Source organism: Scyliorhinus canicula, chromosome 16 (genome assembly GCF_902713615.1).
Source record: "Scyliorhinus canicula chromosome 16, sScyCan1.1, whole genome shotgun sequence".
NCBI classification, from domain to species: domain Eukaryota; kingdom Metazoa; phylum Chordata; class Chondrichthyes; order Carcharhiniformes; family Scyliorhinidae; genus Scyliorhinus; species Scyliorhinus canicula.
In genome coordinates, this window is record NC_052161.1 from 111,933,447 (window position 1) to 111,949,604 (window position 16,158).

At 45.5% G+C, this 16,158-nt stretch overlaps 1 protein-coding gene across 1 annotated transcript in view; it reads left to right on the top strand.

Moving 5' to 3' along the window:
• Positions 1–16,158, top strand: part of igsf21a (immunoglobin superfamily, member 21a) — a 337,456-nt gene that overhangs the window by 117,124 nt on the left and 204,174 nt on the right. Inside the window, exon 3 of the mRNA XM_038822152.1 lies at positions 1,534–1,655. Coding sequence (XP_038678080.1) covers positions 1,534–1,655 — 122 coding nt within the window. The remainder of the gene's footprint in view (positions 1–1,533; positions 1,656–16,158) is intronic.

Genomic DNA, 16,158 nt, shown 5'->3' on the forward strand with positions numbered 1-16,158 from the left:
AATTTAAATCGTTGTGTTGGGTGGTTCCTGGTGCAGCACAGTTGTCCCCAGGACATTAGCCCTTCTACACAGTGACAGGTAAACTCTTACCTGGGAACCTCGAAGAGGTTCGTCTTTGGGGTATCCCAGCGCGTCTTTGGCAGAGGTTACATCTAAAATTATTGGACTCACTATGCCCAGAAGGCTGTAAGGTAGCCAGTTGAAGATTGTACTTTGAGTGCACATTGAACTTCATTGGAAGACTGCAACAGGCCAAGGTCAGAAGGGATAGGCTAGGAGCAAAGTGGGAAATCTCCTGCTGGAGTTGCGTGATCATTGAAAGAGCTGCAAAGTTATGTCGGAACTTGTCATGAGAAGCAGTGAATGTGATGGCCAACATTTTGTGACATGTACCTTTGAGGTTTCTCCCTGGGTAGTTTTAAGGTGGCCCTCTTCCATATCATTTCCCATGACATGTGGATAATTAACCTGATACATCTCTCGAAAGGCACACTCATCACTTGCCCATGCATTCCATTTCCTTTCTCCACATGTACTTTATCTTCCCTTCATATTTCTGCCCCTACCTTTGGAAATGTTAGAAATACGTTTAAAATATTTGCAGTCTTCGAAAAGCCAGAACAAGTTTTTCCCCTTCCCATGCCAACTTTAACTCTCCAAACCGTTCAAATTTTTGCTCCAGTCTTTATAAGGATTAAGCCACATACCTTTTAGCCCTTGGCCTCTTTTGTTGGGTTGCCCGTGCAGACTCAATATGAACCAAGAGCTTGCCGACGATGGGATCGGTGGGTCAACCTGACTAAAATCCAACACGCACAGGGGATAGCACTGTTGCTTCACAGCTCCAGGGTCCCACTTCAAATCCGGCTTCGGTCACTGTCTGTGTGGAGTCTGCGCATTTTCCCCATGCCTGCGTGGGTTTCCCCCGGGTGCTCCGGGTTCCTCCCACAGTGTAAAGATGTGCAGGTTAGGTAAATTGGCCATGCAAAATTGCCCTTAGTGTTCAAAAAAGGCTAGGTGGGATTACTGGGTTATGGGGATAGGGTGGAGGGGTGGGCTCAAATAGAGTGCTCTTTCCAAGGGCCGGTGCAGACTCGACAGGCCAGATGGCCTCCTTCTATGTGATTGTCTCAAAGTGGTGACGGCAAACGCGCAGTTCGTCTCTCGCAGTGCCAGAAACTGATAATCTGCCCTTCCATCTTCCCATCTCTCCCTCTGCGGCCCCGCTGTAAGGTATGTGTTAATGATTGGTGTCTACTTTTGCAATGAGGCAGCCCAGTAGAATTAGGCTATGGCCCCTTCCTTATGTGAAGCTCTGCATTCCTGCTTTCACATTCTAAGCACAATGGAAGGATTCACTTGGGAAACGGAAACATTCTCATGTGTCAAGTGTAATATTCTAACTTTTCCTTTACTTTGCGATGCTTCACTGGGGAATGCAGGCTGCCTCAGGTGCTGTGTGCTGTGATAAAAAGGACTTTTAAATTTTCACTCACTCGTCGTTGAATGTGATGTATTGTTCCTTGATACCAGGTGACAGATGGAGGGACCATCAAACAGAAAATATTCACATATGATGCCCTGTTCTCTACAAATTACACTCACATTGATGAATATCAGAAGAGGGAGGATTTGGTCTATCAGTCCACTGTGCGGTAAGTGGAGTTTTATTTGTTCACAGTAGCTGGGACGCTGTCCAATTCACACGAGGCATTTTGCTGGTAGCTGAGCAGATGAGAAAACACTATTACCTTTATAAAAAACGATTCCCATAGGGTTTCCTCCGGGTACACCAGCTTCAACACACAGTCCAAAGATGTGCAGGCAGGTGGATTGGCCATGCCAAATTTCTCCTTAGTGTCCAGGGATGTGCAGGTTAGGTGGGGTTACGCGGATAGGGTGGGTGAGAGGGTAGGATGCTCTTTCGAAGGGTCAGTGCAGACTCGATGGGTCGAATTGCCTCCTTCTGCACTGTAGGGATTCTAAGGATTCTATGAATATGGGACCCTCTGGTGGCCCAGCTCCCCAACACCTCTGATTTTCAGCGAGCTGATTGCTCCTGAATTTTTAAAATCAACCTGCTTCCCTCCTCATGATTCAATTGTTGCCTCAGTTATTCTCCAAATATGACGAGATGACGCCTCCCCCCCCCCCCCCCCCCCCCCCACCCCCCAACTTTGCTTTTCAATAAGAAACAAATACTCTTATCTGTATTCCTATGGTTGGAACATATAACCTAATATTCCGATAGAACAATTGGAGGTGCAAAATATAATCAAAGAGGTTTACGGAAATTTCAACTCAAATGGGTTGGATGTGATGCTTCAATTCAATGGAGCCTTGATGAGAGCCCCATCAGGAATGTTGCTCTCAACTCCACCTCCACGTGCGCAAGGCTCAGCCTGAAGCAACTAAAAGTGGTACATAGAGCCCACTTAACGAGAAACCGTATGAGTAGGTTCTTCCCGGAGGTGGAGGACAAATGTGAGCGGTGCCAGAGAGGCCCGGCCAACCACGCCCACATGTTCTGGTCTTGCCCCAGACTTGTGGAGTACTGGACAGCCTTCTTCGAGGCTATGTCCAAAGTGGTGGGGGTGAGGGTGGAGCCATGCCCGATAGTGGCGGTCTTCGGGGTTTCAGACCAGCCAGATCTATTCCTGGGGAGGAGGGCGGACGCCCTTGCCTTTGCCTCCCTGATTGCCCGCCGTAGAATCCTGTTTGGCTGGCGGTCAGCAGCACCACCCAGAGCTGCAGACTGGCTGTCCGACCTCTCGGAATCTCTCCAAATGGAGAAAATCTAATTCGCCATCCGAGGGTCGGACCACGGCTTCCACAGAACGTGGGAGCCATTCATGCAACTGTTCCGGGACCTGTTTGTGGCCAACGTACATGAGGAAGAATAGTCGGGTGGCCAAGAACCAGGGGAAAATGGGCGGGAATCGGGGGAAGGTAGCCGGGGGGAGGGGGGGGGGGGGCTACGGGCTCGGTATGGGGGTTTGATGGCAAGCCAAGGCCCAAAACCAAACTATAAATAAATGCCTATAAACATGTGCCTCGGCCATATTGGGGAATGTAAAATATGTATGCTGGCTAAAGGGGGCGGCCACAATTATTGTTATGAAGATGCTTACCTGTAAATATTCATGTAAAATTTTTGTGTTTTCCTTTTTTTTTTCCTCTCTCTCTAATAACTTGTAATTTGTCATATATAAAATATGTCCTGTTTGGCTGGCGGTCAGCAGCACCGCCCAGAGCTGCGGACTGGCTGTCCGACCTCTCGGAATCTCTCCAAATGGAGAAAATCAAATTTGCCATCCGAGGGTCGGACGACGGCTTCCACAGAACGTGGGAGCCATTCATGCGACTGTTCCGGGACCTATTTGTGGCCAATGTACAAGAGGAAGAATAGTCGGGGGAAGGTAGCGGGAGGGGGGGGGGGGCTACAGGTTCGTTACGGGGGTTCGATGGCTAGCTAAGGCCCAAAACCAAGCTAAATAAACATGTTGAGGGGGGGAGGGGGGGGGGGGGGGGGCGCAGTTACTACTACGAAGATGCTTACCTGTAAATATGTGTGTTAATTTTTGCGTGTTTGTTTTTGTTTGTTTTTTTTTCTCTCTCCTAACAATTTGTAATTTGTTCAATATAAAATACGAAAACTGAATAAAAACATTTATAAAAAAAAAATATATAAAATATGAAAACTCAATAAAAAAATATTTATAAAAAAAAAGGAATGTTGCTCTCAAATTCAAACTCTGTGCCTCAGGTAAGATATATTGGGGATTCACCAGAATAATACCAGGTCTTAAATGGTTGCATAATGAGGACAGTTTTGTCGCCCCTTGAGTTTAAAGGTTATGGGGTAATGTAATTGAAGGATTTAAAATGATAAAGGTATTTGATAGAGCAGATGCAGAGAAACTATTTGGTCTAGTAGGAGAATCGAAAACAAAAGGGCATAATCTTAAGATCTTAAATGAAATCCATAAATACCTTATCCCACAAAGACCTTTTTTCAAAATTCAATCATGATGTGGGCTTCGCTGGCTAGGCCAGCATTTGTTGCCCATCCATAATTGCCCTTGAGAAGGTGGTGGTGAGTTGCCTTCTTGAACCGCTGCTGTCCATGTGGGTAGGTACACCCACAGTGCTGTTGGTGTGGGGGTGGGGGGGGTGGAGGTGGAGTTCCACAATTTTGAAACAGCAACAATGAAGGAGCGGTGATATATTTCCAGGTCAGGATGCTGATTGACTTGGAGGGAGACTTCCAGGTGGTGGTGTTCCCATGCATCTGCTGCCCTTGTCCTTCTAGATGTTAATGGTCTAGATGTTGGAAGGTGCTGCTGAATGAGCCAAGGTGTATGTTGGGCCGTTGAAATGGTCAAGCCTATTTTTTTTCTTGGTTGAGGGTGTCAACAGATATGATATAAAGACAGTCATATGGAGTTAAGATACAGGTGAGTCATGTCGAATTGATTTGCAGAACAAACTCAAAGGGCTGAATGGCCTACTCTTATTCCTATGTCATGATTTTCTTTTTCTATCTTTGTGGGTAATGTCGAGCAGATCTCTCCTGGTATATTTAAAAATAAGAGTTCAGTGATTGGGGAAAGTCACACTGAGCAGAACCATACATTCTTCTGAGTTTAGCAGATTGCCTACGAATGTCTCTCAAGGAAGACGTTGGTTGGGAATTGTAGCTTTTGATGTAGTGAGTAACATCGCAGAGTAGCTCTATACTCCAAAGGATTTTTTTTTATAGTGCTGAGGGGGTGGGTTTTATGATCCAGCATTTATGGCACAGAGATGCAAGGCTTGACTTTAACTCTGGGACTCTGCGGGTGGATGGGCTTTGAGTGAGATTGCCTTCGGTGGCAGGAAATACAGGTTGGGAATTAGCCATGGAGGTTGGAATGCCCTTCCTTCCCCACCCAAGGGCTTCCCATGCCTGCCTCCAATTTTGTTCCTCACAGCATACCCGTCAGGGGTGAGCTAAGAAGTTTATTTCCACATCTGGGAAAGAGGGTCTATGACCACAATGGGATTGTGATCAGCATGACTCTATCCTAACTGTGTCATTGGGACATTTGAACAAGTTTTGTACATGCTAGATTGCCCGGTTGCTGTTGAATCCATCACAATAGCAACCAGATGGCACTTCAGCTTAGCTTCCAAGGAAAGAAACAATCCTGCCAAAGATCAGAGATAAAACACTGGAATATCAGGCTAGTGGAAGAATTCCTACCTCCCCGTCACGGCAGCCGAAACAGAATTGAATGCAAATCTGTCGTTATCTATTAAACACTTCTTGCCTTGCAGCCTGACAAGTCTGATTGTAGAAATCGTTTGATATTGGAGTGGTGATGAACTGATTAAATTTGCTGCAAAATCCAATCTTTGCTTTTGCAGAAAGATAACCTTAATAGCTTTGCCTGCTCTCTATCTCTTCGGTGTGATGGATTTTGATAATTTTCCAACAGTGCAGCTCTGCAAGTTTCAAAGCCAATCTGATTATGATGCCTTTCAATCGTAATTTCTAACAACCAAGAAAAAATAAGCACAATAAAGGCCCAATTACGTTATGGATCAACAGCAATCAACAACAAAAAATTATCGGTTCTCTGAAAGCTCTTTAAACGGTGCTGTTTTTGCAACATATTTAGGTGGTTATTTCAAAGAAGTCACACTCTCTTTAGCAGCCAGTTCACTCTGCAGTGTTCTCAGCAAAATGGAGCTCAACATTGTCTTGCACTGGTTGGTCCTTCTTGGATGGCTGCTAATTGTCTCATGTAACCTTTTTATTATCAACCTTTCATTTTTACCAATGCTGCTCCGTCGTTGTTCCTCTGAACTTTCACTCTTAATCTTTCACTCTTCACTCCTGACTCCGAATGTACCCAGTCTCCATGCTCTTCACCTTCCCTGTCAATCAAGGTCCATTGCGCCAACTTTTGTTGTGACTTACTCTTCTATGACGGAAGCCTTCCCTCCTTCCTGCTTCACTCCCTCCAACACTCAGCGGGTTCAGTCTGTGTTGTCATTGGCATCATACAGCACCGACGATGGCCATTCAGTCCATCATGCCGCTGCCAGATCTGTGAAGGAGCCATCCCCTGCTCTCTTCCCCCGAACCTTAACAATTGCTTCCTAATTTACCCCCTCACCTCACCTACTCCATTTTAATTAACAGAAAATGCTGGATAAACGCAGCAGGTCTGGCAGCATCTGTGGAAAACTGTTCACAACTGTAGAAGGGCCGTTTACACCTGAATTGTTAACTCTGACCGGAATTATCCAGCCGTTGGGATGCTCTGTTCACGCTTGCAGCGCACACCCGCCTGACTTCAATGGGAACCCCATTGACAAGCGGCACGAGTAGAGAACCCTACCGCCAACAAATGGTGCGGCATCAAGAAACCGGTAACCGGGGGGCCGGAGAATCCCACCCTCTCTCTCCACAGATGATGGCCAGACCTGCTGAGTTCATCCAGCATTTTCATTTCTTTATTTCAGATTTCCAGCGTCTGCAGTATTTTGCGTTTACTCTATTTTAATGTTGGTAAATTGAGGAAATGGTCTCACATCACCTGATCCCCTCATTATCTGCGATTAAACTGCACTAAGTGCAATGCGAAGTTGAAAATAGCATTGAAAGCAAACATTTTAAAATTTAATTTTGAACCTTTTTTTATTGCTGGCAATGAGTCAATTGTCCCATTGTCTGCTACCAGTGAAATACAATCTGCAGACATTTGCTTTGCTTGTCTCGAAAGTAACTGGATCGATCAGCAGAATTTGGGCTGTTAACTCTTTTTTGCGTAATGTGGGCATCGCTGGTTAGGCCAGCATTTATTGCCCATCCCTAGTTGCCCTTCAGAAAGTGGTGGTCAGCTGCCATCTTGAATGGCTGCTGTCTTGAGCTTCAACTTGTGTAATGCCTTTAACCGAGTGTAGTGACCTAAGGTTACCTCGTGTAGTGATCCATGGTAACCTAGTGTAGTGATCCAAGGTAACTAGTGTAGTGACCCAAGGTGCCTAGTGTAGTGACCCAAGGTAACATAGTTATTTCACAAGATTAAAGAGGGAAGCAAGGCCACAATTGGAAGGAGATTTGGGAGAGGTCATTGCGAGAGAATATGAGGAGCCATAACTGGCGTCCTCTATGATTCACTAGCCTGCTGATCGTCTCTGTCCAGGTTCACACCTAGATTCTGGTTGTTGCTTTATAACTGTAATCCAGCAGCACCGTCAAGTCAAGAGCGAAGAAAATAAGAGAAAGCAAAGCACTGATTTAGTTGCTTGGGCCAAACACTTCATTTACACAAGACCTCTTTATAATGCCAAGATATTCCAGCATTCACAAACTGTTCTCATTCTCACACTTCACTTCTCCTGAATTCCTCATCCCTTTCTCATCTTTATTTTACTGATAAAATTGCAGCCTTCCTCCTCTCACCTTATCGCTGCTGTGCTTTGGACTGTGTCCAGCTCAACTAGTTCTTCCCCTGTACCTGACAATTGTGACCTCTTCCACTCTCAGACTTCCTTCCACCATTTCAAGTTTTTAAAATCCAAACCTGGTGTCACCTCAACACTGCTCCCTGCCTTATCTCATCATGTCTTTTACCTGTTTTAATGGTGATGCCCTGCATTACAAGCCTTTCATTTTTCAATTAAATTCATTTAAAAATCTTTTCCCACTCTCCCCAGTGCTTCGCAAAGAATCGTTGGGTAGAGTTTGCCGGCCTTTCCCGCCAGCAGGATCTTCCGGTCCCGCAGCCCACAGAACGTGACACCCTCGCCCCCCCCCCCCCCCCCCGCGCGCCCGCGCCCGCCTCTTACCAAGGTGGTGGGATGGGCATGCCATGCAAAACGGCATCGACATTGGTGGGGGGTGGGGGGGGGGTGGGTGGGAGGAGGGGGGGCGAGGACTGGACCAATGGCAACTTGCTCCAGTAAACACACTGTGAGTGGGGAGGGGGGGGGGGGGGGGGGGTGGTAGCATGGGAAATCCTGCCCATTATCTCTTGTAATGCACGCTTGTCCCTTTTTTGGTGATTCAAGCCAACTCTGCCAAAGCAATAGTGCCTGTGGGTATTGTAATGTTCTTTGATCGTGCTGATGTGAACAAAGAACATTCGACTTTGTTTTAGAATCAAAGCTATTTATTACTAACACTACATAAACAAATTACTAAAATGTCTAAGATGAATACAGTTGGAAATAAACGTCCATCACTAACTTACACGAAGATACAACGGAGCTACTCTCAACCGCGACTGCTGTCAACTCCTGACAAACACCTTCTGAAGGAGCACATGGTGCATCCCGGGTCCTGGGTCTCCGTACTCGCCTCACCTGCTGGTCGGATGGTAGAACTACAACGGTAAAACATATAACTTACGATACACATGCAGATCATAGATCATAAAATTTACAGTCATGATGAATTACTCATATTATATACAGATGATAGTCTGCCTATCGTCACAGGTACTGAGCTCATGGCCGTGGTACACAAGGGGATGGGAGAGTTATTGAAACTCCTGTTCCCTTCTCTTACTGTCTGTAATCAGTGTGCTTTTGAAAAGGAAGGAGTATGTGCTTCTTAACCCCTGAATGTGTGGACAATGTGTATGACCAACACTCAGCTTCTCGTGGATTTAAATAAAGAGGATAATTTATTGGGCAGCACGGTGCGCAGTGGGTTAGCCCTGCAGCCTCACGGCGCCGAGGTCCCAGGTTCGATCCCGGCTCTGGGTCACTGTCCGTGTGGAGTTTGCACATTCTCCCCGTGTTTGCGTGGGTTTCGCCCCACAACCCAAAGATGTGCAGGGTAGGTGAATTGGCCACGCTAAATTGCCCCTTAATTGGACAAAATGAATTGGGTACACTAAATTGTTTAAAAAAAAAGAGGATAATTTATTCAGATATTCACCCAAAAAGTCTATTGCTACTTACTCACCACTCACACACATACACAATCCTGAGGAAAAATATAGTTAAAGAGAATAATACACATCTGCTGTTAGAAATAGTCATTCATGGGATTGGCTTGACTTGGGAGAAAAAGCAAACTTTGCAGGCACGGAGAAGAAGGTGTTTTCACTAATGGAATCATAGAATTTACAGTGCAGAAGGAGACCATTTGGCCCATCGAGTCTGCATCGCCCTTGTAAAGAGCACCTCACTCAAGCACACACCTCCTCCACCCCATGCCCTTAACCCAGTAACCCTAATTAACCTTTTTAGACACTAAGGGGCAATTTAGCCTGGCCAATCCACCTCACCTGCACATCTTTAGACTGTGGGAGGAAACCGGAGCACCCGGAGGAAACCCACGCAGACACGGGGAGAACGTGCAGACTCCACACAGACAGTGACCCAGCCGGGAATCGAACCTGGGACCCTGGAGCTGTGAAGCAACTGTGCTAACCACTATGCTACCATGCTGCCCTAAAGGGATTCAATAGTCGGAGTGGTAAATTAGAATTGTTGCAGGATTCCATCCAAGGGACTGATTTAGCACATTGGGCTAAACAGCTGGCTTGTAATGCAGAGCATGGCAGCAGCGCGGGTTCAATTCCTGTACCAGGCCTCCCCGAACAGGCGCCGGAATGTGGCGACTAGGGGCTTTTCACAGTACCTTCATTGAAGCCCACTTGTGACAATAGACGATTATTATTATTAAGAGCTGGATTTTCAGCAGGTTACCGAGCTGGTTACTTGTAATCTCATTACCAGGACGTCGGTTTTCTCTACTGGTGGACTTGAAAAGGGCCAGGAATAGAGTCCTTAAGATGTTGCGGTGTCTAGTCTTTAAAAGAGAAGATAGCGCTGCCCTTTTTGCTGCTCCTGAATCTGCAATTGTTGTTCTGTCGTCTGCAGACAGCACTTAAAGCCTTTTTATAAATGGGCAACCAACATGGCTGCCTTATCATGTGCTCCTTCACAGCTGTCTTCCAAATATGGCGTTGGGCTGAAGTTAATTAGCCCCAACTTGGGTCTTTTAATGTAGACATTGTCCGTGGGGCTGTCAAACAACCACTGCCTTTGTTCCTGAAAAAAGACCCATTCAGGTCAGGAAATCTCTTCTGGGTGGTCGCAGGATATAGATATTAATAATTCTTAGCCTCAAAGCTCCCTTCTGTCCTTCCCAGACGGTGCGGCAGTTTGAATAATACACAGATCAAGTCAGTGGACACTCGGCAGCCATCTTTTTCAGCATTTTGATGTCCATTTTTTAAATGAAAAGCAGGTTCCAGAAGATTCCAAACTGATTACAGTTCATGTTTAAAAGTTATGGATAGGATATACCTGTGCTGGGCATGGCAGTCTGAAGCTCTGAGCAATAGTTGGCAGGCCAGTGTAATTATGTTCGGAATCATGCGAATGGAGGAAGCCATTCCCTTTGGCACATGTAACACACCAGAATGACAGGGAATGGGATAGCTTGATCTTGGTGTCGGACAATGCTCGGCACAACATCGAGGGCCGAAGGGCCTGTTCGGTGCTGTACTGTTCTATGTTCTCTTGCTTTATGAGACCACCAAGGAATGAACTTAATTGAAGGATAAGGGCAGTACAGCACCACAGTGGTTATCACCGCTGCCTCACAGCGCCAGGGACCCGGGTTCAATCCCGACCTTGGCCGACTGTGCGGAGTCTGCATGTTCTCCCCGTCTCTGCGTGGGTTTCCTCCGGGCTGCTCCGGTTTCCTCCCACAGTCCAAAGATGTGCAGGTTAGGTGGATTGGCAATACTAAATTTTCCTTTAGTGTCCAAAAGATTAGGCGGGGCTACTGGTTACAGGGAGGGGGGGGGGGCTTGGGCCTAGGTAGAGTGCTCTTTCGGAGGGTCAGTGCAGACTCAATGGGCCGAATGACCCCTTCTTCGCTGTAAGGATTCTGCGATTCTATGATATGAGATCACTTTGCATGGTTCTACTGTCTCCAAATTATAATTTTCTCCGGGATTAGAAATGCTATGGTGTTCTCATGTGAACATAATACCTCAAACAATCTGTAATAGAACATGGATAATTGGAGAGATAAGTAACTGGAGGCCTGATGCAAGCACATAAAATTACAGGAGAGATAAATCCCCAACCCATCCCAGCCGCCACTGGATTAAATACCGATGGCCAAACCACTTCTATTTGGTACAATTACAAATACCAAATTCCTTCCAATTTGCTTCATTGTGCAAGATCCTTGCTTTTAAAAAATGTTTTCATGCTGTATCCCACTGAGTACATGAACATATCCCAATTGTAAGTCTTGATGCTGAACAGGCTAAATACAGATAATCTAGCGTGAAATTTAATTCCAATGTCTGCAGTGCACTTCATAATTCTAATCACTTCTGAGCAAAAGATTCTTTGTTTAAAATGTTCTGGTGATTTGGAATCGATGGTATCACTGAGTGAGTTTACAAATTGTCTCTCTCAATCCACAATTTTAGGGATACTGATCCAAGCAGAACAATTCTAGGGAAATTATTTATGCATTGATCATAACTCAAGTAGTTGAAGTGCTCCTCTAAGACAATTGCCGTGCATTAACCAGCTAAAGCTGACTGTGATTGGTGCAGCGAATTTTTGTAGCATTAGCTTGTTGAAGTTCCAGTGTCCATTTTTGAATGATTATGCTTCTGTGAAGTGCCTTGAGACATATTTTAATGTTATAACGGTGAACTGTTGTTTTTGCTGGATGTTACAAAATTAAGGAAGAGGCTTGCCATTCATTTAGAACCAGGTATGCCATTTATAAAAAGATTTAGAGTACCCAATTATTTTTTCTCTAATTAAGGGGCAATTTAGCACGGCCAATCCACCTAACCTGCGCATCTTTGGGTTGTGGGGGGGAAACACACGCAGACATGGGGAGAATGTGCAAACTCCACACAGACAGTCACCCAGGGCCAGGATTCGAATCCGGGTCCTCAGTGCTGCAGTCCCAGTGTGCCACATGCCGCCCCACATCCATTTTTTTGAGGGGGATGTTGTATCTCCATTTTTGCTTAATTCAAGCTTGCTAATATCACATAGGACTAGTAAACTAAATCTAGGTTTGATTTATTTGAATAAGTAGTACAGAATTGCTCAGCAGACAGATTTACTATAAAGATTTAACAGCTATTGTTAATAGGAAAGCTGTGATTCATTCGCACCACAGGCTGCTAGCTAAAGTGAAAGTTCCCTCTGCACATTGTCTGCTGATCATATGGTTTTCACCCTGGCTCCGTCCTCATTGGCACACTCTCTCTCAAAGCGATATCACAACAGTGCAAGCTTAAGATAGAATCGTGGAAACAGCACCCGGGCCAGCAGTGTGATGTTATGCACCAAATGACCTCTAATCCTGTCCCACTCCTGGTTTCACTAGGGTTGCGATCCCAGCTGTTGTTACTACTTGCCAGTTGGGTCCCAGAGTAAAACTCTGGTTTGATAGATCACAACTTATTTTTTTGTTTGGAGATAAACAGAGATGCAGGACTGCTGATTAACTTTTGACAAAAGAATAAAACATTTATTATGCCGGAAAAGACTAACTATAGTATACTACTCCTTCATCTTATCTATATACAGATGTGCAAGGCTTTTTAAGGATAAAGGTTAAGCTAGAGGCTGCAGATTCTGTGAATTGTAAATTTACCAAATATATCATGGATTCTCCCAAAATGGGACTATGTCCCCACTCCGGTGTAAAAACACTGGTGTTTTACTCTGGAGATTCCTGGGAATAAGTGGAGCTAACTCACAGTCCTGCAGGGGGTGAGCAGGGACCCAGAGTAATTCACGCAGCTTTAGCGGAGAATCCAGCACCATATATTCTAATTTTCTTAGTAAGTACAGGGACTGGGTAAACTAAGAGGTCAAATGTGGTCAGACACACCACACTCTGAAACCAAGTGGGCAGATGCCACCCAATACAACTTCTCTGGATTTCTCAGCAAATTCCCCCAGATGTTTATCACACTGTAAGTCAACTGGCCTCACTGGAACTCTGGTTTCTACACAAATGTTTCGAAACTCTACTCTCGAATAACATGCTTGGAATCTTCTCCTAAACAAAGCTTTATTTCGGATACCTTTGCCAATGCTAAATTGCCCGTAGTGTCCAAAATTGCCCTTAGTGTTGGGTGGGGTTACTGGGTTATGAGGATAGGGTGGAGATGTGGGCCTGGTAGGGTGCTCTTTCCAAGAGCCGGTTCAGACTCGATGGGCCAAGTGGCCTCCTTCTGTACTGTAAATTCTATGAATGTGTTCTGTCTATGATTTCCAACTCTCTTTTCAGTTTTCCTCTATGTTGGATTGCCACGTGCATTCAAATTTCCACACAATCTACCCAGTGCCCACCAAGCATTTGATTTACCTCGGATGTCTGGCTTCTCACCTGACCAACTTTGAATCTGGTTCTTTCAGCTGTCTCTTTACCTCAGAGCACTTCATTTGCTTTTTACTTTAACTTTGTCGAACAGGGTTATTGTAGTCAATGAGGGGGTCTCAAAAAGGCGAGTCAAAAGTCGTTTATTTCCTACTCAGCTAGAAAAACAGTAGCTTAAGCAACAGCCCAAGTCCATTCTGGGCCAGCTTTTATCTCAAGGAATTAACAAGCCCACTGTAGGGCCTCCGACCTCAGCGGGTGAGCTCGTACTCCACGAGCCCTGAGGGGAGATCAATAATAATAATAATAATAGGGCTGGATTCTCCGCTGTCAGGATTCTTCATTATGCCAGCAGTCTGGGGATTTCCCGGCGGCGTGGGGCTGCCCACAATGGAGATCCCCATTGGCCGGAAGGTGAGGTGGAGAATCCTGCCCATAATCTTTATTAGTGTCACAAGTAAGCTTACATTAACACTGCAATGAAGTTACTGTGAAAATCCTCTGTTCACCACATTACGGTGCCTGTTCGGGTACACTGAGGGAGAATTCAGAATATCCAATTTACCTAACAAACACGTCTTTCGGGACTTGCGGGAGGAAATCGGAGCACCCAGAGGAAACCCATGCAGACGCGGGGAGAGCACGCAGACTCAGCACCAGTTCATCCTCGTGGGTCTCATGGGGTTATAACAAGGACCTTGTTCAACATCTTGTTCTTTGTTCCTTTAATTTAACTGTCTTCCTGAGATATTCTTTTTGTCTCTACTTCCTGGCTTTCGGGAATCTTTTTTGTCGTTTTTGGAAATTTCCCCTCTGCAGCCCCTGGGTCCCGTTTCTCCCTGCACCAACTGACAACTAACTCTAAAGTTAATTTGTGTTCTAGGGTAACCCCTGGTTGCCTAGCAACAGGCTGGTTTTCTGTTAAACCTTGTTTGCTTTCACATCATAAACCCTCATTACCATACATGCATCTAAACCAAACTGCAGCCATTAACCCTTTCAAATACCGAGGCACAAAATTAAACTTACTTATAGCTTTACCCCATTTCTAATACCCACAAATACAGATTTAGATTATTTAAAACTATCTCTGTTTCCTGACACCAGGATGGGTTTTAAGGAGAGTGGGAAACTTTAGTGGATATTCAGTAATTCTGTTTTTAACCTGTAATTCTAGAACTTTACAGCCAGAGTATGGCTTTGCTGATCTGAAACTTGCCAAGGTCAAGAAGGCAAGAACACATTGTTCATTGAAGTTGCCACCCTGGAACTTATTAGATGGTGAAACTGACTTCCAGCAGCTCTGCCTATAGGAAAAGCTTTTGATCCCAGCGCTTGACCTATGAAACTGATGTTCCAGTTTAGGACCCCAGGGGGCAGTAATTCGGCTGCAGGGGCCAGCGGCTGGGCATTGCTCGGCAGCGCCACTGGAGAGGCGGTGGCTGCATCCAGTAAATCACCCACAATAGGCTCAGCATCATTGAGGATCTCAGACCACAGGTGAGTGATAGCAGGGGTTGGGAGTGGTGTTCATGAGGTTGGAGGTGCAAGGGAGGGGGGAATACTGGTTGGCAGCAAAGGAATGGGGGTGGCTCTCAGCAGACCGCCTCCTCCCTCTCCGCCCCATCCTTCCCAATTCGGGATTCCTCAGGCAGACACGAAGTTCCTGACAATGAGCGACCCCCCTGGAAGCTCACAAGCAACCTTGACAGGGTTGGGCCTCCTGCATGGTGAGACCCTGACCTGCAGTTGCATGAATAACAATCGTGGTGTAATGAGGCCCTTAAATGGTCAATTGAGGGCCTCAACTGGTATCGGAGTGGGAAGGTCATCTACAAGCATCACCAAACTCATCTTAGGGGAGGGCATTAACCTCCATCCATGCTCTCACTTCTCAGCATGTCTCGAATCAATCGAAGCTTCTTGCTGTGACGTTTGCCACACAAAATAGTAACTTAATTTTAAATGCAACAATGCTGGGAAGGTGGAAAAAGTGTTGCAAGAACTAGGGAGGGCTACTTAATTATTTAGCCTGAAGCCCATTAAATTGGTGGGCTTGGAGTTTGCAGTCCAAAAGAAGCACTAGTGGCTATGTTAGTAGTTAAATAATAGTCTAATACTAACTAAAATGCTTTCATATATTTAGAGCAAGTGGTTTTGCATTGCTTGCATTTAGAAACTAGTCATAAATATTTTTCACATTCCAACATGTACCACAGCCAATATTCGAGCCACCTAGGTAACTCAACCTTTCTCATGCGCACTTCAGGATCGAGAATAACCTGTTTAGCTCACAGGGCTAATCGCTGGCTTTGAAAGCAGACCAAGGCAAGCCAGCAGCACGGTTCGATTCCTGTAACAGCCTCCCTGAACAGGCGCCGGAATGTGGCGACTAGGGGCTTTTCACAGTAACTTCATTTGAAGCCTGCTCATGACAATAAGCGATTTTCATTTTCATTTTCAACCTTGCATTTATATTGCATCCCTCAGGACATTCCAAAGCACTTCACACACAAATAATTGCTTCTAAAGTGTAGTGGCCTCTGCTATGAAGGCAAACACTGCAGTCATGTGGAGCACAAACAACAATGAAACAAATGACAAATTAACCTGATTATAGTGTTGCTGGTTGAGAGACAAAGGCGAGTCAGAACTCTGGAAGAATTCCCTTCTCTTTTTTTTATATTCATCCACAGTGTGTGGGCATCGCTGGCTAGGCCGGCATTTATCACCTGTACCTAATTGTCCTTGAGAAGGTGGAAATGAGCTGC